The 22141-nt window shown below is 31.5% G+C and overlaps 3 protein-coding genes and 1 long non-coding RNA gene across 5 annotated transcripts; 3 read left to right on the top strand and 1 right to left on the bottom strand.

The window, feature by feature from the left end:
* Positions 1–72: 72 nt before the first annotated feature.
* On the top strand, positions 73–743 carry LOC137821875 (uncharacterized). Its single transcript, XR_011082888.1, has 2 exons — positions 73–211; positions 495–743. It is a non-coding gene; the product is annotated as an uncharacterized lncRNA (long non-coding RNA).
* A 2224-nt stretch (positions 744–2967) lies between these two features.
* LOC137821292 (RNA-binding KH domain-containing protein RCF3) lies at positions 2968–8513 on the bottom strand. Its single transcript, XM_068625807.1, has 8 exons — positions 7597–8513; positions 6336–6809; positions 5868–6116; positions 5200–5415; positions 4144–4223; positions 3948–4056; positions 3420–3546; positions 2968–3288 (listed from the first exon to the last, which is right to left on the bottom strand). Exons 1-8 carry the CDS (start codon positions 8254–8256, stop codon positions 3269–3271), a joined length of 1935 nt encoding a protein of 644 aa, XP_068481908.1. The 5' UTR covers positions 8257–8513; the 3' UTR covers positions 2968–3268.
* Positions 8514–12713: 4200 nt separating this feature from the next.
* LOC137821104 (protein PLASTID TRANSCRIPTIONALLY ACTIVE 7) lies at positions 12714–15412 on the top strand. The gene is made up of 4 exons (XM_068625531.1): positions 12714–12845; positions 12932–12979; positions 13056–13115; positions 14838–15412. The coding sequence occupies exons 1-4, from the start codon at positions 12801–12803 to the stop codon at positions 15171–15173; spliced, it is 489 nt and encodes a 162-aa protein (XP_068481632.1). The 5' UTR covers positions 12714–12800; the 3' UTR covers positions 15174–15412.
* Positions 15413–16983: 1571 nt separating this feature from the next.
* LOC137820578 (protein phosphatase 2C 57) lies at positions 16984–21218 on the top strand. 2 transcript variants are annotated; one of them, XM_068624725.1, is made up of 11 exons: positions 16984–17372; positions 18083–18211; positions 18342–18444; positions 18660–18770; positions 19234–19313; positions 19409–19462; positions 20154–20270; positions 20352–20406; positions 20508–20540; positions 20634–20680; positions 20939–21218. In XM_068624725.1, the coding sequence occupies exons 1-11, from the start codon at positions 17065–17067 to the stop codon at positions 21060–21062; spliced, it is 1161 nt and encodes a 386-aa protein (XP_068480826.1). In that variant the 5' UTR covers positions 16984–17064; the 3' UTR covers positions 21063–21218. The 2 variants fall into 2 exon arrangements, with proteins under 2 accessions (XP_068480826.1, XP_068480825.1); XM_068624724.1 differs by having other exon boundaries at positions 16987–17372; positions 18071–18211.
* The last annotated feature ends 923 nt before the right edge of the window (positions 21219–22141 follow it).

Genomic DNA, 22141 nt, shown 5'->3' with positions numbered 1-22141 from the left:
AATTACTTAGTAATTATAATCACTACTAATATAGTATATCTATTTGTATAAATGCTTATAAGCTCATCACTGAGAAAACCCAAGATCTTCATCATTTTGACAGAAGAAAGCAAGAGCACACAGACTCATCTTCACATAATGGCTAACAGAAGAATCATCGACCTAGGCTTTGTCTTGGCAATTGTGTGCATTGTTTTTCTTTTGGCTCCAGGTAATATACTTAAGATGCTTCTAGTACAAATCTTGTTAACTTAATTTTGAACTTTTAATCTTCATCAAAACAAAAGAAAAATCATTTAAGCATGGAACACATGAATCATCTGTTATTTCTAATTGTCTTAAGTTTGGTAAATATTTAATACTTATTATATAATTTTTGGTAGTTATGGAATGGTTGATAATACAAACTATTAAGTTGTGATAGTTGAGTTTATTAAAGATAAAACTATGATTTGCATACAATTTGTAATGACATTGCATTGCATTGATTTTAGGATCTGCCATAGAAATTTGTCAGAAGGGGGGACGTTGTCCAAATGAAAAAAATTGCAACTCGTATTGCTCATTTTTTGGCTTTAGAGATGGTAGTCGTTGCAGTACTGATGGCAAAAATCTATGTTGCTGCACAAGAAATCTTGGCTCTCCTCAGACACTTTCATAATTACTCTTCTGTTACTGTGTTTGTTTGTAACACAATATTGTAAGAAATTAGAAAATGAATAAAGTGTTACAATTTAAAGTAATATTGTATTATGATTTTATGGGAATGAGCATTGAGGTAGAGATCATTGGTTTGAGTGGGAGTTACCACTCGTGAAGGCATTTATGATGGAATTAATCTTGAGATAGAAAGGGAGAAATGAGATTTATATACTAAAATCATCAAATAATATTCTGTATAATAATAGAAACAATGAGAATGATAAGTTTTTCACATTAATTTGAAAAACGAAAGTATTTTGTATGGAAACTAAGCAAGAACAGGATTGTAATTAAGAAAAAAAGTGAAATTCATCTAGCCTCAAATCTTTGTCAACTATGTTTGGAAGAGGTAGAATCTACTCAACATCTCTAAACATTAAGTGCATAATTGTTAGTTAGGGTGTGGAACTTGTGCTATAATAAGTATTAAAATAACTTCACATAATTTAGGAAAGGGTAATAAGATGTAAAAGAGACATCAAAAGTGCATTTTGTTTTATGGTATGATTCATGAGACGAGTGTATACGTGAAGGGTATATGTGTCAAATTATTATAAGAAAATTATTAAATAATAATTAAGTTTAAAAATAAAAAATAATTAATTATTATATTGATTAAATTAAATATTATTTTAAAAATTAAAAATATTATTTATATTTAAAATAATTTTTATTATTAATAAAAATTTATTAAATAATTTTTAAATTAATATCTAAATTAACTATCAATATTTTAGTTATTAATATTTTAGGGTATAAATTAGTCATTATCAGTATTAATTTAAAATCTAAAATATTGGTAGTTAAAATCTTGGTAACTAAAGGTTAGAGACCAATTTAGAAACTATTTTATAAACTTTTATAAATAATAAAAACTATTAAAGAACTAATTTATAAAATAGTTTCTAAATTAATTAAATAATAATTAATTATTTAAAATTTTAAAATTAGTTTTTATTTAATATGTCTTTTTTGTTATAAGGCTGACATGTAGAATTTGGCCTGGTAGTTGTGGTGTAAGATAGAGAGAAAGGTTTAATATCAATCTAAGATAAAGGGTAATATGTAATTTTTGGAAAGGGATTGGAACAATTCTGACTTTTAATTTATTGATTTTTTTATTGATTAAAAAAATTGTATTATGATTTTTAAGTTTACAGCATAATAGATATAGATATTATTATGCTAATAACTCCATTTGGAGCAAAGAACCATGTTGTTACACAATATTGAATCCACTATGTACTTCACACCTAGGAGCATGTTGTACTACCTCAATATTTGAACTGAATTAATTTTTGTATTAAATAAAATTGTATAAAAAATTGATTTGTTTAAAAAAATTGACCAAAACTTTTATACTAATATAATTTTAAAGAACTAAATTGTTATTAAATAAATTTTTTTATAATTTATGAAATTAAAAAAAAATATATACTTTAAATTAAGATGTCCATTAGTACTTATTTAAACAATTTAAATTATTTAAATAGCTTAAAATTAATTTAGAGTAGTTAAATTTGATTCCGTTCACTTAAATTATAGTATAATTCAATTCATTTAACATATTATACAATTTAATTTAATAATTTTAAATCACTCTTAAAGTTTAATTTAATTTTAAAATAGTCCACTTTAATTTGTAATTTTGTTCAATTCTATAATTTAAATGTTATAATCATTTTGAACTATATGAAAGAGTATTATAAGATATTTTAAGTTGTTCCACTGGGTGAAAATGCGTCTATAGAAAGGTATTTATAAACCCATTGCATCTGCAACCGTAAGGCACATCATTAATGTTCATCCTGAACCGAAGAAAAAATATACTTTTTGACACCTTATAAAACAAATTATTTCCACTTTACAAACTATTCTACCAATAATATAGTAATAAATATTAATATATTAAATTGTGAAGTGAGACTAAACATATTGGCACTCTAAACCAAAATTGAAATCCTCATAACTCCTAGTTACATTACTCTACCACCGACATTATTGTTCACTACATTATTTTCTGATCACAAATTAATTCACCCTTCTAAATTGTTTAAAGACAGTATATCTTTTTAATTTTTGTCTTTCAAGAAATATTACATAATCCATGTGGTGATTATAGTAGGTATATTCAGAAATATTTAACTTTGAAATCAGCAATTCAGAGTTCAGACTTGTGACTTGAATTTGTTAAATGAGGTAGCATCGTGTAACAGAAACCCCGTATTGCGAGGGTGAAGCCCCCTCCCCATTTTCAGGCTTGAATAATAAAACCTTTTGATTTACTTACTCAAATTAATAGAAGAGATCAACTAGAAAAACACCATCTAGGGTGGCTAACAATTGCTCCCATGCACTAGCTAAAAAGACTAACAAAACTAACAAAGAAGCTCTCTTAGTACAACATTTACACTGAGATGCTTCTCTCTGTTGAAAATTTCAACCCTTGGCCACAACAATCTTGTAAACATGGAAATCCAATCATCAGTGCATGGAACAAAATGCTTCAAGCACTAAATTAATCATTCTTCCCTTTAGTCTAACCAGCTTTCGGAATTTCAGTAGTTTAAGGACCGTCTTCTTGTGCTGTTAAAACAAAAGAAAACATCGATTCAAATTTTTTTATTTACAAATCATGGGTGTTTTCTCTTTAAAAATCAAGACAACAACAAATACATTCCGGGAATAAAAATTACGTCTGACACATAAGGACTTACTGCTCAAAATAAATCCTTGGAGCAAGCTCTGGGCTCTCTCTGCCTGCTCTGGAGTTCCAGATATCTGAATAATCTTCTGTGTCACGTCTGGTCTATCCTCTACTAGTGTTACATTGGCTCCTGATAACTGTTACCATGAAAACATTAGTGAATATAACGGATTTATTTATAGAATAAAACGATAACAATTTCTAGAATCTAAATCCAAAAATAATGGGTAATTTGTTTTTCATTCTTGAAGCTAAATCAAAAAATAAAATAAATTTAGTATGATCTATAGATACAATCTACAAGTCAAGCAATGTAAAGAAAAAAATTATTTCATTGTTGTTGTTCTGAGAGTAATTGAATTGCTCAGTTTTTTAAATTTGGTGGAGGGAGTGGGGAGCTACTCAATTCAATTACGCAAGGAGTAGATAAAAGGTAAACATGGACAAATAGGTTTAACAACTTTGTATAAGAATGCTTTTTCTAGCACTTCACAATCCAAATATCAAAGTAAGGTACTAAAAGATCAAATCAACACACCTCACTTATTTGGGCAAGCTTGCTTTTGGATTTTGCTATAAGCTTTGGTACTGCATACTCTGGTATAACAACTTCAAGTGTACTCCTTGTGACAAGAGGCACAGCAATCCTACCCACAAGGTGGGAACATAAAACATTAGAAAGGCACAAGACAGAGTACAACTTCCTATTGTAAAATTAGGTTAAAACCAGTTACCTATTCAAACCACTAAGCACGTCATCACGGCGATCACTTTCTTTCTGCTTTCCTATCTCAGTGCTAGTTCCTCCAGGTTCCTTTCGATAAAAAAATAGAAAAGGAATAAAACTTCCTTGTATCTTCAAATCAAAAAAACAACGTTCTGTATAAAGTAGATAATAAAGCCATAACTTTAATTATATGGTTTGGCCACCGATTGAGAACACCTTAGATACAAGACTATACTTAAATAGCCATTGCAAAATAGTAAAAGAATTGCTTGATCGATAGATAGCATTATATGTTTCATATATTACTTGCTCTATATCAACAGTACCAGATAAATTCCATTTTTATGATACAACTTAACTACTTGTTATAGGAACTTAGGTATTATGGGGTGGTTAAGTCCCACGTTGAGTAAGAACTACTCAGTGGAATATTCAAGTTTTAGGTTCACACCCCTTAATAGCTAGTTTTTTAAGGTAGATTCTCCAAGTGCTTGAGTGCTTATCAATTGGTACCATAACTGATTTCAGTCTCTCACTACCTACGGAAGATTCTGACAAATGTATAGTGAAGTGTCATTGAATAAATTGTCGTAAAGTAAAATCAACTGAGAAGTCGACTCTTACAAAGAGTTCTATGATATGGAATTTGGTATTATAAGAAGCCTAAATCTCACATCAATAGTATGGGCGCTTAGTGGAGTGTTTAAGTATATGGTTCTTCCCCTTAATATTTAGCTTTTGATGTGCGTGGGTGCTTACAACAGTAAAAAAAAATATACAGTATGAGAACAGAACCTCCTCCCCATCCCAAACAAAGAAAAAGGGTATACCACCAATGAAAATACTTCCCCGTTACTAGTTGAAATAAGAATTTTTTCATGGGACAAAGAAAAAATAACTTTCTTAATTCCTGTGGTCAAAAGTTATTTTCAGAGAAGACAAGGAACATAAACTGAAGATGACTAATAAATCTCCCAAATGCTAATCATTTAAATAACATAAATAAAGATGATGAGCAATATACTTAAGATAATAAAGCAACTTTCATTGCATCAAAGAATACCTTTGATGGAAAGGCTGCTGCAACAGTTTGCATATTTTGATAGGTCGTGAGTGTTTCAATAACTGGAACTAAATTATTGGAAGAAGATGCCTCCACACCAGGCAAGGCAACTGGTGGTACTATGTCCCTTTGAAAGAAATCCCTATACAAGTAACTTCTTAATCTTGATGTCACCTCCACAACAGCATCTCGGGCCGCTTTAATCTCTCCTACAATCTGTAATGCCAATAAAGAAGCAATTGAGAAACAGAAAAAGCATATTTTGAATATTCAGGTCTTTGTTTTAACATTACAGAACTGGAAGGTAAGGCTTTGGATCCTCTCTATACTGGGTGCATGAGGCTTCTGCCTAATGGGGGCTCAAGGGAGGGAGGGTAAATCTGTCCACAGCGTTACCCCCACAAGTGAAGAGGCTTAAGTCACGGGACAATAAGCCTATCATTGTGTCTAAGTTCACTCTCATCTGGATCCTCTTTATACCATGTATTGGAAAAATATTTTAATAATGAAAACAGTACATTCTTTAGTTTGTCAATTTTTTGTAAAGTAAGTACACATGCACCCAGTATGATGCTTTGAGGAATAACACCTGTCATCATTATTAAGTTCTACATTTATCAAAGGAATCTGATAGAATACATCAGCCAGCTGTAGGATATATGACAAACCTGTACAAGTTCATCGGTTTTTGCAACACAGGGAGGTAGCTCATCTCTAGGCAAAATTTGAATATTAGCACCAGTCAACCTCCTTATTTCTGAAAGTGAAGCATCCTTTCCGTCTAAGCATTCAATTTCGCTGGATGGGACAACAAGTCTGGTGGTTATAGTATTGTCTTTCTCTAGAATAAGATCGACAATGCGGGTTTGTATATGTAACAAAGCTTCTTGAGCTGGGAACAGCTCATCATCAGGACCCTAGAGTGCATAATTAGAAACAGTTAGAACTTTAAACATGTGATGTATCATATCTAAGTGGACACATGTCAACTTGCACCAAAAAAAACTGTTGAAGTTAAGCAGGGAAAGCAGTGTGCCCAAAACACTTGCAACCTGAACTAGTCCCCTAAAAGAATTTGCACTAGTACACCGTACACATCAGATAGAGAAACAAAAAAGAACGGGGAAGAAAAGTACCTCCTCTGAAGTAATGATAACTATTTGTTCATCCGAACCACCAACAGGATCAGTGACCTTAACATCTACACCAACCTCATTCTGAAGGAACTCTACAATTCCACCTGATTCCCCAATTATACGATCAACTCTCTCAACTGGACAGAGTACACGGAAAACCAGTTCCTCCCCATAAAAGCCATGCACATCATCAGAAACAGGAGCAGCCCCAGGCTCCATCAAATAATTCATTGCAGAGTGGTTATTGTTTCTGCTAGTTGTGTTAGAACCTCGTGATCCAAAAGCGGCCCCATCCACAGATGATCTACGAGATCCACCAGTCACATGAGGAATATAATCATTGTCGGGAGAGAAAAATCGCTCTGGTGAATGTATACGCCCATGGAAATGACTTCGGTCGCGGTGCTGGCTCTCCCTCAACCGTGATGATATATTAGCTATAGCATCCTTTACAGCACTTACATCACCAACAACCTGCAGAAAACATAACATAATTGGCAAACCTTCAGTTCATATATTTTTTAAATGTATGAATCACACAGATCTATAGAATGGCCAAGCAACACCCTACATCTCCATATTTCTCATATCACCATCATGAATGAAAGCAGTATAAAAGATGTTATCTTCAAATAGGCATGGTACTGCCTGCTTTCTATCTCAATAAACAGACTAAATTCACGCAAGAATCAACCAATAAATACATACTAGATCTAGCCAAGTTCAACCACATAATCACAGAAGCACATCAGAAACAGATTACTAAAAAACTGGGATAAATGCAGCACAAATCCAATGATCCAACACAGAATAAACTCAGAACCCCCAATGAAAAGAAATATTGCTTTGAACCACAACATCATTCCTTCTTTCCAGCTTTTTAGCTGAAACTTGAAAGTAATCTCAAAAAGAAGAACTTCAAAAGCCCTTCAAGCCTTACCATAAATCAGTTACAATCGATGCTTTATTACATTACTTAATTAGTTTAGGCGAAGCTGATCAATGAAGGGATAAATATGCAAAGTGAAGAGTGAAACTGAAAAAAAAAGGTCATTAATATCTTCGGTTCTCGAATTTTAATTAGTATCCTCCAAATTCAGCAAGGGTGGATGAGAGTAACTTGCTCCCTCACAGTCCAAACCGATGTTCAACAAAATTAATGAAGGGGGTTTCGTTTGTCTTTAAAGCTCAGAGCATATCATGCATGCAATTTAAGTATGAGATGAAAAACAGTCCAAGCTTATTTTTTCTGGTTGGGCACCTGAACAATCTCTTCAGACATGGAAACACAACGGGGAAGGTTGTGATCTCTAGGGAGTATCCTAATCTGCGTCTTGGTTTCCATCCTCATTTGTTCAATAATCTTCCCTCCTTTACCCAACAAACACCCAACATGCATTCTCGATACCACCAGCCTCGTCGCCACCCGGTCCCTCCCACCGCCTCCACCCCTCCCGCCGTACTCTTCATCCTCCTCCACCACCCCGAACGCCGCGTCGCTCTCCAGAATCCGCTCGTGGATCAGCAGCAGCGCCTCCTGCGCCGGCGAGAATGACGGCATTCTCCCCTCGGGGTCTCGCCGTCGAGTGTCCGAAATCTCGATGATCCGCTCCTCATCCCCCGGCATGAGCTCGTGCACGTTGATCCACGCGCCGGTGTGCTGCCTTATGGACTTTATAATGCTGCCGGACTTTCCTATCACGCCGCCAGCCTTCATGTCGTGGCACAGAATGCGGTAGCTGGTTGTGACGCTTAGTTGCGAGTCCTGCGCCTTTGCGTGGCGGGCGCCTCCGCCACGGTGGCGGTGGTTCCCGGCGCCGGCGCTGTAGTGGTGATTATAGCGCGGCCTGGTCCTGGCCACAGTCTCAGAATCATAGTCTTGTTCATAGTAGTAGTTCCTCTTAGATCTAGAACGTTCCATGGTGATGGATTGGGTTTTTTCGGAGTTCTTTCAAAGTTCTTTATGGCTGCGCACGCTTATCCGCAGCAGCGTGATCAATCTAAATCAACAGAATTCAGTTGGCATTGTTGTCGAGAAAAACATGGGATTACAGAAATTTTGTTGACTTATTTGATTTTGCAAACTCCATCGCAAACCCTAGAAACAAGTTCCACTATCTTTCCTTTGCACACTCCAGCAGCAACGTGAACCAACTGAGTTACTGCTTTCCTATATATATATATAATATATATACACACATATATATATTTATGCTGCTTTTTTTATTAATAATAACAATAATAATAATAATACTGATTTATAATTATTATATAAATATACCAAAATAATAGGATACTATCGCTGCCATTCAACTCAACAGTCAAGCTTCAACTTCCATCTGTTCTAGAAAAATGCATAAACAAACTTATTTTTAAATATTTTTATATTTAATTATACCACGAGTGATTGAATGAAAAGAAGATAAATTATATATAATTTATTATTGATTAATCAGATACGTTGCTTAATACGTGATTTTAAGATAATTGATTTCTATATAATATTTAAATAACCTGTTTTTATGAATTTAATTTCTATATACAATGTGCTCCAACTAGTTATATATATATGGCTTTGAAGGTAACTATTACAAAAATTAATACATTTACTGTAAATGATTACGTGATATCAAATGAAATACATATAAACTATATATAATGTATTGTCAACTAATTACTAACATGTTTAATATACTATTATCGATGATTGCGGTAAAAAAAATATTTTTGTTAATAAAAGGTAAATAGAATGCTTTCTTACTTAATATGCTATAGATTATTTTTTCGTATCCCCCTCGATTTTATTTATTTATCGCATGCAATATACTATAATATTGTTTAGCATGAGGTAAATATAGTGTAATTAGGAGTGATTATCATTTTCTTAAAACTAATCATGTTATCTATTGGTATTCAGAGTTGTTTTAGGTGGATACATTTTTAATTAATTGTTTAGTAAGTTAATAGGATGGTCAGAGCATGCTTTTATTATATTTTATTTTACACTTAATTTTTTATCTTGTTACCAAGACTGACTTAGATTTTTAAAATATACTTTTCACTTGTTGTGGATACACGTGTCATCCAATCTTATGTTCTTTTTGCTTCACTCTACTACTACTTTTCATTCAAAAACAATGGAAGACAAAGAAATAAAAATTGAAGTGAGATGATTATATAACTTCTATAATAATATATTAATGATAGGAACATTTTTTATCTAGAATATCATTATATCTCTATTTCTCAACAGCTACTCACAATTTGATTATTATAATTTTCTATAAGATGAATTTATTCTCCTTCATAACATCATTATAATTGTTCGGACTTTAATTTGAATCTTTTTCTCTCTACATAAAAAGAAAGAAACATATAGTTTTTTAAATTTTATTTTATTTTTTATATTATACCTCTGTCTCAAATTATGATAAAAAGGTAATTTGAATAATGTTTCAAACATGATTTTATGTCACCGTTTAGAAAATTATCTAGTGTAGTTTTTTATTTAAAAAAAGATGAATAAAGTTGTCTAATGTATATATTATTATTTGGTTTTTTTTTATGAAAGTCTCTCGACCAAATAAAGTGTAAAGTGTGTATGATGAAGAGTATATAGTATAATGAAATGTATCTTAAAGACAACTTTGATGAAAGAAGATCTTGTAGAACCATATACATCAATTACAATCTAATGCAGCTAATTATTTTGCATCTTTTATTAAACACAAACATGTGTTTCAGATCCTGTTACATACTTCTAAGTTGTATAACTAAATAGACATGTTATGACATTAATGGTGAACTTAAAGTAATTTGAGTAATCTTAGTGCATTACTTAAAGTTGTGAACTAACTTTCATGTAAATTGAGATAATTGTGATTGAGTTGTAATGGTTTATAAATTCATCGGGTAACTTGTGTGAGAAAAAAAAATCTAAAACATGTTAAATTTCTTCTGTTTTGATTTCATTCATTTTTTAATTTGTTTTGTGATAATATTTGTATTGTAGACATTTATGCTCATGTGTCAATACTCAATCATTTCAAAACATTATAAAATACACACAAAGGATAAGCATATTATATCAAATTTAAAATACTACATTTAATGCACAAATAGCTAACATCTAATGATTCAATCACTTCTTCTCATCAAATCAAACATGTTATAAATCAACCTTTCCAAAATTTCCTAAGCAGTCAATTATTTAGAAACCAAAAATAAATTTTAACTTTAGTTTGACTTACAACTTGAAAATATTTGAAAAACAATTATTGAATAATTGTTATATATATATATATATATTTCAGAATATTTCTTGTAAAAGTGAATATCTCAATTTTTTTTTATTTAAACACTCAAATATTAGCTAACGTATATAAATAGAACAATGTAAAACTTTTATTATTAATTTGTATAAAAAAATTATGAAATTGGATTAAATTCTAGAGGTTAAAACGATTTTAAGTTAGAACTCGTGTGTTATCTACACAACTTTATTTAATTATGTTAATTAACTGAAGTTGTGTATGAGTCACACAATTTCAGTGCATAACAATACAACTGAATTTGTGTCACCTGTATACAACTTTAGTTTTACTATTATGCACGAAAATTGTGATACATATGAACAAATTGAGTTTGGTTATGAAAAAAATAGGTATATTATGAAAAAAAAAGACTTTAATTTTTTTTACACATATATTCATAAATTTAAAAAAGTTACTTTTTGTATTATCTTAAAGAGTGGAAAAATTTGGATTTGTAATAATTTGTTAATTGTAATTATTTGTAGATTACGATATTATGTAAATTTGTCGGAGTTATGCAATTGTTCCTAATTTGATTAGTCTGCTTACACTAGACTCAATTTTTGCCAGATGTTCACATGAGACGTAAAAAATCTGGAAGACCAAATATTAGACACATTCATAACAAAATGAATAACCCAAATCAAAACAAACCAAAAAAGTGTTCTTAATGTATAAATGAACGACACAATAGGAACAATTATAAACCACTCTCTTTAAATATATATGTAAAAAATTCAAAGTCTTTTACGTATTAAACCTATTTTTTATTTAACACCAAATTGAACTTGTGCATTAGTGTAAAAATAATAAAATTGAAATTGTACATTGGTGACACAACTTTATATGTATTATTCTGCATTAAACTGGATCACTAAGCACAACCCTCAGTTAATTAACATAATTAATCAAAATTGTCCATATGACACACGAGTTTTAATTTAAAATCGTTTTGATCCTCACAAAACTTAACCCAATTTTGTAAAAAAAAATCCCAAATCAATAATAAAAAAATTTAAATTCCCCCATTTACTTACTTTAGTACTCAAATATCACTTAAACAATATATTAATCACTTAAGTTATATTTCTTGAATGATAAGAATTGTTAATTTTTTTATTATAAGATAAAAGACTTGGAAAACAAAGTTATCGCATAAAACTTGTGATATTAGTAAGTTGGTTTGGTATGCATTAAATTATTGATTGCATCGGATAAATCACATAAAATAATTTGTAATACATCAAATATTTCCTGACCAATACTATGGTGACTAAGAAAATATTGATTAAATTTATACATTTTTTACCATTACATTTATGAGTTGCATAGTGTCAAACCTAACGCCAAGCTATTAAAATATTTAATCTGCTACAATATGAATATTTAAAGTTATTATAAGGAATGCTAATTTAAAAAAAAAAAATCAGTTTAAGAATGCATTTTATTGAAAGATCTGTATCTATATATAATTATATTTAGTTTTCATATTCTATCACTAAAATATTTTGATTAAAAATACACACAAACACGACGATTTAACACTGCTAAACAAATAATTAGTTCTTTTAACAGTTATTGATAAAAGATTAGTAGGCATCCGTTATTTTTACAAATTTTATGAAAGCAATTTTATTGTTGGGTTTTTAAAATATACTTTTTCCTGAAAATCTTTAAAATATTTCTTAATTTCTTTAAAAAAAATTAATTAAATTTATACTACAAATCCTCATATAATGGAAATTAATTAATTCAATGTTATATGTATAATTGTCAGACTAAAATATTTTTATATTACTATTAATCATAAATTATCATCTATAGCAAACTAATAATTTTACTTATATTAAAAATCTTATTAATTATAATTTCTAATTAACTCAATTTATAAACATTAAAAATACATACAAATCAAACTCATAAATAATTAACTACATTGTTTACTTAAAGTCTAAACATAAGCTAAAGACTAAAGAGATTATTAATTTGAGATTTTAGAGAAAATAAAATATCAATTAATTTAACAATATATTTTAAATAGAGAAAAAATATTTAAGTCTGTAAAAAAATTTATTTGTAATGTTTGAAGAAAAGTACAGTTTTGTCTTATAAAATATTTTTGTTAGTTTTCAGATAAGTGGAACACTCATCCATGGCTCTCCCTATGAACTCGTTTACTCTCTCTTCCACTTTACCTGTAATTTCTTATTTCTCTTGCCACTAATATTATAATTCAATTTATTTTCTGAAATTCAAATTCACTATAATTATTTTTGTTTGCAGAAGATGGAGTTAAGAGGTGGAAATTCGGGACTCTGGGTTTGCTCGCAGGTAAAAGAAATTCGAAAAGTTTAAATTTTTGTTTGTGCTCAACTGAACTTGTTTATGGGTTCATTCGATTTGCAAGATGATGCATCAAATGCGAAAGGAGGGTCGTGGACGACGAGTGTGGAGGCGAAGAAAATTGGTATCTTTGCTCCCGATTTCTCTTTCTTACAATTACTGCTTTCCACCCTTGCCTCTTACCTGTTTGTCTAAATTCCCAAATTGAAAGAGGTGAAAATGAAGGGGTTTGCTTGTGTATTTGTACTTGTTTCCCAGTTTAGAAAGCTTTTTCAATATGTAAAGTCTTAGTTGTGGGAGTATTGTTGTGCTAAGTGTTAGTTAGATGTTTGAATTTATCTAGCCTAAAGGGTTAGTTAGGATATTAGAGTGAGATTAATTTGTATTTTTGGTTTTCTTGGCCACCAACCTCAATTGGAAGAGGTATTGCTTTTAAGTGCAACATGATGAGTCGGGAGATGGGTATTTCCCACTAAATATTTACCCATGGTTGTTCATTTGCTATAAAATAAGGATTTTAGTATAACCATTCGAAACTTTTTGTAAGTTAGATGGATGAGAGAGTTGAGGTTATCATAGACTGATTTATTGCATTGTAGGATTTGAAAGTAGACTGATTGGAAAAGTGAAATAGAATTAGCAATCTAGATTTTTATGCATTGCATATGATTGCTTGATGTCAATGCTATGACATTTACACGTATATTACTATTTAAGAACATAATTGTTTGCAAAAGATAACTGTTTTTTTTCATCTCCTGAGATAAATATAAGCCAATTTAATTTAATTTAATCCATGTCTTTGCTTCTTTGTATCTTGGTTTCCTTGCACATCTTCCTATATTGTTACATTAGTCTCTACTCTCGATGCATGCTCATCTTCTGATCGATCTTGGTGCACATGTAGCTTCTTCAATGATTTTTATGTTTGCCATAGTGGTGAACATTAGTACTTGTAATTGATGCATTTGGAAAAGCTTATTTGAACTTGTCTCATTAGTGCTTAGCTAAGCTTATTTGAACTTGTCTCACCGGTTGGGTAAGATTTTGGGCAAACCCATTATCCAACCCACTAAAAGAATGAGGTGGGTTGGGTTTCTACATTTTTTTATGTTAAACTCAACCCACTCTTTAGTGGGTTGGATTAAATTGGGTCAATGTTTTGAAAACTTTTTTTTTTTTTGTTTAAAGCTGTAATTTTCAAGTATCAACCTAATTAAATAATAACATAATCTTTACAAAAATTAATTAAAGGCTTCAAGTAAGTTATTAATAAGTTAAGTTATAATAAGTTTGTCCAAACTAATTTAAGGCATGAAGAAGAAAAACATAACACAATTTGTCCATTACACTAGTATAAGAGTGAGTCCGAGTTCACTCAAACTAAACTCATCACCCAACTCGTATAAGAGTGATTTAGGTTTAACTCAATCATAAATGAAACTCAATCTAATTGGGTTGAGTTGGATAGTGGGATATCTGACCCACTAAACACCCCTATATCTTATGATATAAAGTAATTATGTCAGTGTTCGGAAAAGCTTATTTGGACTTATCTTTTGATTGAAGTAATTATGTAAGTGTTTGGGATAACTTACGAAAATAATTTATGATATGCTCATACTGTTTTGATCTTATTTCAATAAACCCTCCATAATATCTGATAAAAATAATTTAACTTTATTTTCTCTGATCATATAATATTCTTTATACGTAAGTAGTACTTACACGGTAAGTACTTATTCAGTAAGTGCTTAGCTAAGCTATTTACCCAAACGGGAATGTTATTGATACACAGCCTTCTCTAATCTCATGTTACTCTAAGCAAAAATTCATTTTGTTGCAGATAAAAAAGGATGAGTATATGGAACCCAAAATGGAGCGCATTCCTTTCATGGAGGAGCAGGTAAGGAAGATTAGGGAACAGGGAAAGATGTTGACGTTGGACATAGAGAGGTTACTGTTATCGGAAGACAATCGTTTTGAATTTGTGAATGAGATAGCAGCTGAGGCCAATGAATATGTTGAGAACAACAGGGATGAGTATGGAGGTGAGAAGAAAGCCATTCTTCATGTTTTGAGCAACCGAATGAACGATGCTGGAATTTACAGGCCAGAGGCATATTACGAACCTGATCATTTTAAGCCCGGACCCCATTATTTGAGGGAAGAATTTACTTAAGTGCCAGAGAAGTGTTATGCTGCTATCTTAAACTAGGGACAGGAATTTACCTATTTTCTTCACTTAGCTCAAGCTATTTCCTTCTAAACTAGCTACTGTTGTTTGTTTGTATGTATGCAAATTAGAGCCATATTCAAACCAAAATAATATAACATTAAAGGGTATTTTTCTACTCATTTCAAAGAAGTTCAAAATGGATTCTAACTAGCATGAATATGAATTAATGTTGTTTTTGAGTATTACTTTCTTCTTAGTTGCTTGGTTAGATGTTGACTGGCGTTGTTAGGTGTCTTTGGTTTGTATGTTTAGTTATAGAGGATGTATTATCCTTCTGTATAAGGATTGAAGTTCATATTTATTTATTTTTTTTTTCTGATAAAAAATTAAGTTATACTACACAAATAATATAATTTATATTTAAATCATTTTTAATTATTTACTTAAATCATCAGAATCTAAAACAAATTTGATATCATTCCAAACTATCATTCAATTTTAACTAAAGATTGAATTTTATACCGAATTTCGACGAAACTAAAATGGAGGAAAATTTATCAACTCCTCCTACCTTTATTCATGTTCTCTTCTTAGCAAGAATAAAAAAATTATGTAAAGTTAGAAAATCCTAATTTGCTTTTAAGCAACCTGATTCACAATAGAACATATGACTACAAAACTGGTAGAGATTAATCTATTCAGCTAAAATATCATATACATGCATAAAATCTACACATGAAACAAAAATAGATTTGAGGAATCGATAAATCAGGAAAATACACAATTTGATCGAGTCAAAGTGCCATAAACTCTTTTGTCTTCTAAAGGGTAGCTTTTGATTGAATAAAAGATTACAGTCATAATTTTAAAGAGAATACGAAAGAAAGAAATTTAAAACTATTGTATAATTTGTAAAATAAAATAGTAAGAAGTTAAAATTCTAATTTTATTAAACATAACTTGAAATTTTGACATTTATTATTTTTTAAATCATCCCTACTAAAAATAAAAATTACTAAATCAAATATTTATTAGGATCTTCTATGAAAACTTAAAATAATTGAATATTTCAATCCAAACTCATTATTATTGAGAGCATCGAGGTTTTAATATAATTTTTGTGGATCTTACTATGCTACATTATTTTTAAAATTCTCTTACCATTTTTAATCAGATGGAAGGGTCTTATATGATTTACACTCTCATTCAAAAATATATATTTTCAAAATGAAAAAATAAAATATTATTCTTAATTATTATCTTAAGTCTTAATTATTAATTTAGTGTAATTTTATCTCTTAATCATTAAAATATTTTTTTTAAAATTAATAAAATAGGTAAGTGATTATACTTTGACACTTTTTAATTAAAATTACAACTTTAATTCTAAAATTAAGTTGTATTTATCTTAACACGATTTCTTCACGTAACATTTTAACATGATTTATTCATTTTAATAATTTTTTAAAATTTTAATAATTAAGAGGTAATTTTTTTTACCAAATTAATAAAAAATACAACTTGACTCCAGCAGCAGCCATTACTTAATCTGATCTTAACCACAACCGCACATCATGTTGAAATAAATAAGCAAGGTATTATAGTTTGACCAATAAAAAATCCAAACATTAGTGTTTGTGTTACATGAGTAGGGCCAGGACCATGATGGTCCACGTTCCTGTCTTGCCACGTCAGTTGTGGGTGGGCCCATTTTTAAGGTTTCACGCGTTGAAGAAGCTTGTGAAGAATCTCATCTCATCCCATCGTGGAATCCAATCCGTTAAAGCAGTTAGAGGCTTCTATTAACTCTCGCTTATCTATATCTCTCTATCCTAAACTCAACACAAAAACACTTTCTTTCTCCTCCTTCCCTTCACTGTCCGAATCCTCCATCATGGCCCTGTCAACTCCACACATGCAAAGATTCCTCTTATGCAAGCTCCATACTCGCTCCACCTCTAAGACCACACACAAAAACACCTTCACCACCACCACCAGGGGCCGGTGCTGCTCTGCCATAGCCATCGATGCTCCATCGTCTTTGACTGAGGTGCCCGGTGTGAGATGGGGGTCCATAGCCTTGCAGGGTCTTCGTGAAGAGATGGAGGACGACATCATTGTTCGACCCGATGGCCTTCAGGGCTTCTCTTTCGCGGCTGTCTTCGATGGCCATGGAGGGTTTTCTTCTGTCGAGTTCCTCAGGTCTTTCAACACATTGATTTTAACTGAGGTGTTGTTTGTATCATGTACGCATGCTTTGATGCACTATTTCATGTCTTGTTGCTTCTTTTGTTTCCTCATTTTATATCCATTAATGGGGTGTGAAATGATGGTTATTTTCGTTCTACTGTGATATGTTTCCTTGAAGATAATTGAAATGCTGCACAATATAATTTCATATGATTACTTGCTCAGGATTCTAGTTGATGTTCATAATGAGTGAATTTGGAGAATGTGAGTGGAAGTGTGTCTATTGGGGTGGATTGGGTGGAATGAAATCGAGTGAATTGAAATTAAGTTGAGTAAGTTACTATTATCTTGTTTGGGCTTTTTTTTATGATGAAATGTAACAAAGAAGAGAATGGTTCCAGTTCACGACCTTCTGAATCAGGGGGGAAGAAAAGGAGTTGGATTGAATGGGATAAAATGCATTTACATTTCAATCAAGCTCCGTTCCATTTAATCTTATGTTAAACAATCCAAACAGTGAGAGGCAAAGTTTTTTGTTTTGATAAAATTTCTCAACTAATTCATTAGGTTCCACTCCATCACTTTCATCAATCCTAACATTGGGAAGTTTATCTGCCCTTGCACTCATCGTTTCCTTTTATTCTGGATGGAGTCTGGTAAATGAATTGTTGTTCTTTACACAATCTGAATTGTTGATTTGGTGTGCCAAGTGCTAACTACAGGGATGAGCTGTACAAGGAGTGTGTTGAAGCTTTACAAGGTGGATTACTATTAGTGCAGAAAGATTTCAAAGCCGCTAAAGGAGCATTGCAGGAGGCATTTCTCAAGGCAGACACGAGGTTACTAAAACGGTAAGGCAATACACTAGTCTCCACCAATGGATAATCTCCATGAAATTTCTCTGGTTAAATAGTTCTCATATGATTCTAGATTTGGTATAACTATATTAGAGGTTTAGACAGTAGAATTTGATTTTTAAAGGCTTGAAATGAATGGAGAGGAGGATGAATCAGGTGCTACAGCAACTGCCGTTTTCATCGGAGGTGATGAGCTTCTAATTTCACACATCGGTGACTCCTCAGCGGTATGTATTATTTATCCTGTTGTGTCCCAAGATGATAGAAAGAACTTCTTTATACATGTTTCTCTGTACATGAAAGAAATGTACTAGAATTATGAAGAAAAAAACTATCACTTGGACTATTCTTATATTCATTTTCCACTTAGGGTATCTAGACTAGGGGATTGAATGTCTTCAAAATTACCTGACTTCTGTTTAAGCTTGTTATATTCTTGTAGGTTCTATGCAGATCTGGAAAAGCAGAAGTTCTGACTAGTCCTCACCGTCCATATGGGAGCAACAAAACTTCTCTTAATGAAATTAGAAGAATCAGAGAAGCAGGTGGATGGGTGTGTTTTCCTTGTTCCTTCATCTTTTACATACCTTTTGACCATCATCCCAAGTCAATATGACAATATTCTATACAATAAAAACCGAAGTTCTGATTTGAAAATTTTGACAACTTAGGATGTGAACTAAGTAGTGATTTCTGGGGCATATAACCATTTTTTTTTCTAGTTTAATAATTTATGTTGGGTGGTTTTATGGTTGGAAACCACATGTAGTAGTGTCTTCCAACTATATCATGTCATGTGTAAGAAATTGTCACTTTCGAATATCATTGATGTTTTCAAGTGTTAATTTTCAGGCTCAATTGTAGCTAAGATTTTCAAATTATGGTTTTATTGAACAAATTGTTTTCAATTGGGTTGGAAGTGGCTCAATTGTTTTCCTTTTGCACTTTATCACCATTCTTTATAAAGAAACGCCCATTACATGGTTAATGATAACACAGATATATGCTGTCTATAGATTAGCAATGGTAGAATTTGTGGAGACATTGCTGTATCTCGTGCATTTGGGGACATGCGATTCAAAACGAAGAAGAATGAGTACGGTCCTTAATCTCCTCACTATTCTTCCCAGTCTAAAGAAATTTCTCCTAGTTTTGTGTCCTAAAGGATATCTACCTTTTGCGTGTGAAAAGGATGCTGCAAAAAGGAGTTCAGGAAGGAAAATGGTCAGCAAAGTTCATCTCTCGGTAGGTAATCTTATGTGTCTTAAAGTTCTTTACATTTTCTCCAATGTGGGTTGTCTTACATTAGCATTTAGTAAAAAGAATGGAGATAAGTTGTTTTGCCCTGATTCACATCTCTAGCTAGAAATAACTACAAGTGTTAGAGATTTGATGTTGTCTAGATATATGGTTAAAATGATAAAATAAATGAGTACATACAAACCTATTTTAAGTTGGTTTTTTAGGTTACTTTAAGTCTAATTTCAAATTCTAAGATGATTTCAAAGTTTATTCTAACTAGAATTGTTGAATCTATTGTGCTAGTTCTTATAGAACTTGTTACAAGTATTTAATCTCATGCTCCAGTCATGAGGTTAAATGTTTTATTAAAGATTTCACTTCATATAGACATATAACTAAATTAGAGTGTATAAAAGTGATCAAATTTTACTTAAAGTTGGTTTTGTAGGATTAAAATAAGTCTAAACCTGCATTCTAAGAACTAGAAAGAGAATTGGTGGTCCTGATTATTTCTGAAATACATAATCAAAATCTGAATGAAGCTCCTATTTTTTGTTGGCTCCTGCCTGATTATGCAAAATACAACGAGGACATGATATTTTTGGACTGTGTTGCACTGTCACACTCAAATTGACCTTTCTGTAATTTTATAACAAAACTATAAACTTTAACGTAAGGATGGTTCACGACACAGTGTACAGCTCAACAATGACTTGGTTGTAGCATACCCTGATATTTATCAGGTAGCTCTTGGCTCTGATGCAGAATTTATAGTATTAGCAACCGATGGCTTATGGGATTACATCAGCAGGTCTATTACATGATCCCTTGAATCAGTTATGACACCTTTCTTTATTTTTTGGTTTGTAACACATTCTTCTTACAATTGCAGCTCAGAAGCAGTTTCTTTAGTTAGGGATCAACTACGAAAACATGGAAACATTCAGGTATGCACAATGCTTTATATTTGAAACCACAACGCTAGTATCAATAAGCCATCGAAGTTGCAGCTATAATATTTTGTTTGCTCTTCTTGTTTCAAATTCAGCTAGCATGTGAATCGCTTGCAGAAGCCGCTTTGGTAAGTTTTAACAAATCTCATGGCATTTATCACCTTTGAACTTATTATATCCACACTTCAAAGTTTTTAGTAATATAATGATATTCTCTGCAGGACCGACGTTCACAGGATAATGTCAGCATTATAATTGCCGATTTAGGGTATGTGTTTTCTCATGTATATATATTTATGATTTTGCACTTTGGTGCACAATAGAACTGGCACTCTGGGACTACCATACAGTAAAATTCAGTGTAGTTGAGCCTTTTTTCTTCTTCTAAAATACAATTTTACTATGGAAATGTTGCATAGGTGTTTGTTTATAAATATCACTGACATAAAATAAAAATTTGTTGTTAGCCAAATTTGACTTTTTACCCCTAATTGATTGTGCTGTGTCTTATTTTGAATGCTTGCAGGCGGACAGACTGGCTGAATGTGCCACTGGAGCAACAAAATTCTATAGTTGAGCTGGTTCAAGCTCTTGCTACCATTGGAATTGTGTCTTTTGGAATCTGGTTTTCATCACAGCTTTCTTTATAGATGCAAAAAATACCACCAGTCATGTACATATAACAGCCATATACTTCTCAACTTATTGCCTGTATAATCTTATCTTAATTGTACATGCCTCACATCTTAGAATCTACTTGGTTTAGGGCACCAAGGAATGGTTAAAATAAATGTTTTTTAAGGATTCATCTTATTCTGATTCTAAATTTCAGTTACTGCTTTGCACCGTTTGTCCCCTGTGCAAGTGGATCAACTACTTCTTCCACCTAAATTTGATAGCACACTTCTTTGACTAACTTCTCTTATTTTCTTAAGACCTTTGAAATTGGTCCACAATCACCAAGATTATATTGTTAATTACACCATCTGAATGAGGTTTGACTTCTTCAAGTTGAAACCGAACAGTTTAAGCACTTTGGTTGTTTATTAATTAATTACCCAAATAACTTTTTACCCAAAAAAATTCTCTTCAACATTTGATCGTTTTTTAATGTAAAATAAAGTAATACAAGTATCTGTTTGACTTCTACAAGGATCCTACAGTATTTACACTGTAGACCAAAAATCTTATTTACAAAGTTTGGCTGCTGTTTCTTTTGTGTTCTTTAACTTGATCCACTTTGATAGGCAAAAGGGTTTTGTTCTAATTTCACAATTTTGGATGTTCATCCTTACACAATATGACCAAGAGCCTCACCTATTTACAAAGCCTGGCTGTAATGCATATGAGAAATCTAGATTTAGATTTTTGTGTGTGTGTTCTTAACTGGATCCAATTCGAAGGGTTGTTCTAATTTTCACAACTTTGGATTCTGATATTTTGAGTAAATTGTTGAAGGAATTGACATCATTATGCAAAGTCCAAATTAACTATTTGTGGGTTATGAGAGAAATGGTGGGTTTCAACGTGTTGGGTAAGTAGGACATACTAACTTTTAAACTGGCTATTATTTGACAAAAATTAAGAGAAATATGTGATGTCATTGTCAATGTTTACCACTAAAAATGCGTGTGTGGAGGTGCACAATTAGAAACATCAGGAACCTAACTTTTTTTCCTTGTTTTAGTCTATGAATCAAGTTCTTTTCCAAACGCTATGTCAGCCACAG

The sequence above is a fragment of the Phaseolus vulgaris genome, chromosome 9 (assembly GCF_000499845.2).
Source record: "Phaseolus vulgaris cultivar G19833 chromosome 9, P. vulgaris v2.0, whole genome shotgun sequence".
NCBI lineage: Eukaryota > Viridiplantae > Streptophyta > Magnoliopsida > Fabales > Fabaceae > Phaseolus > Phaseolus vulgaris.
The sequence above is the reverse complement of the archived record's forward strand: the minus strand, read 5'-3'. Positions and strand labels throughout refer to the sequence as shown.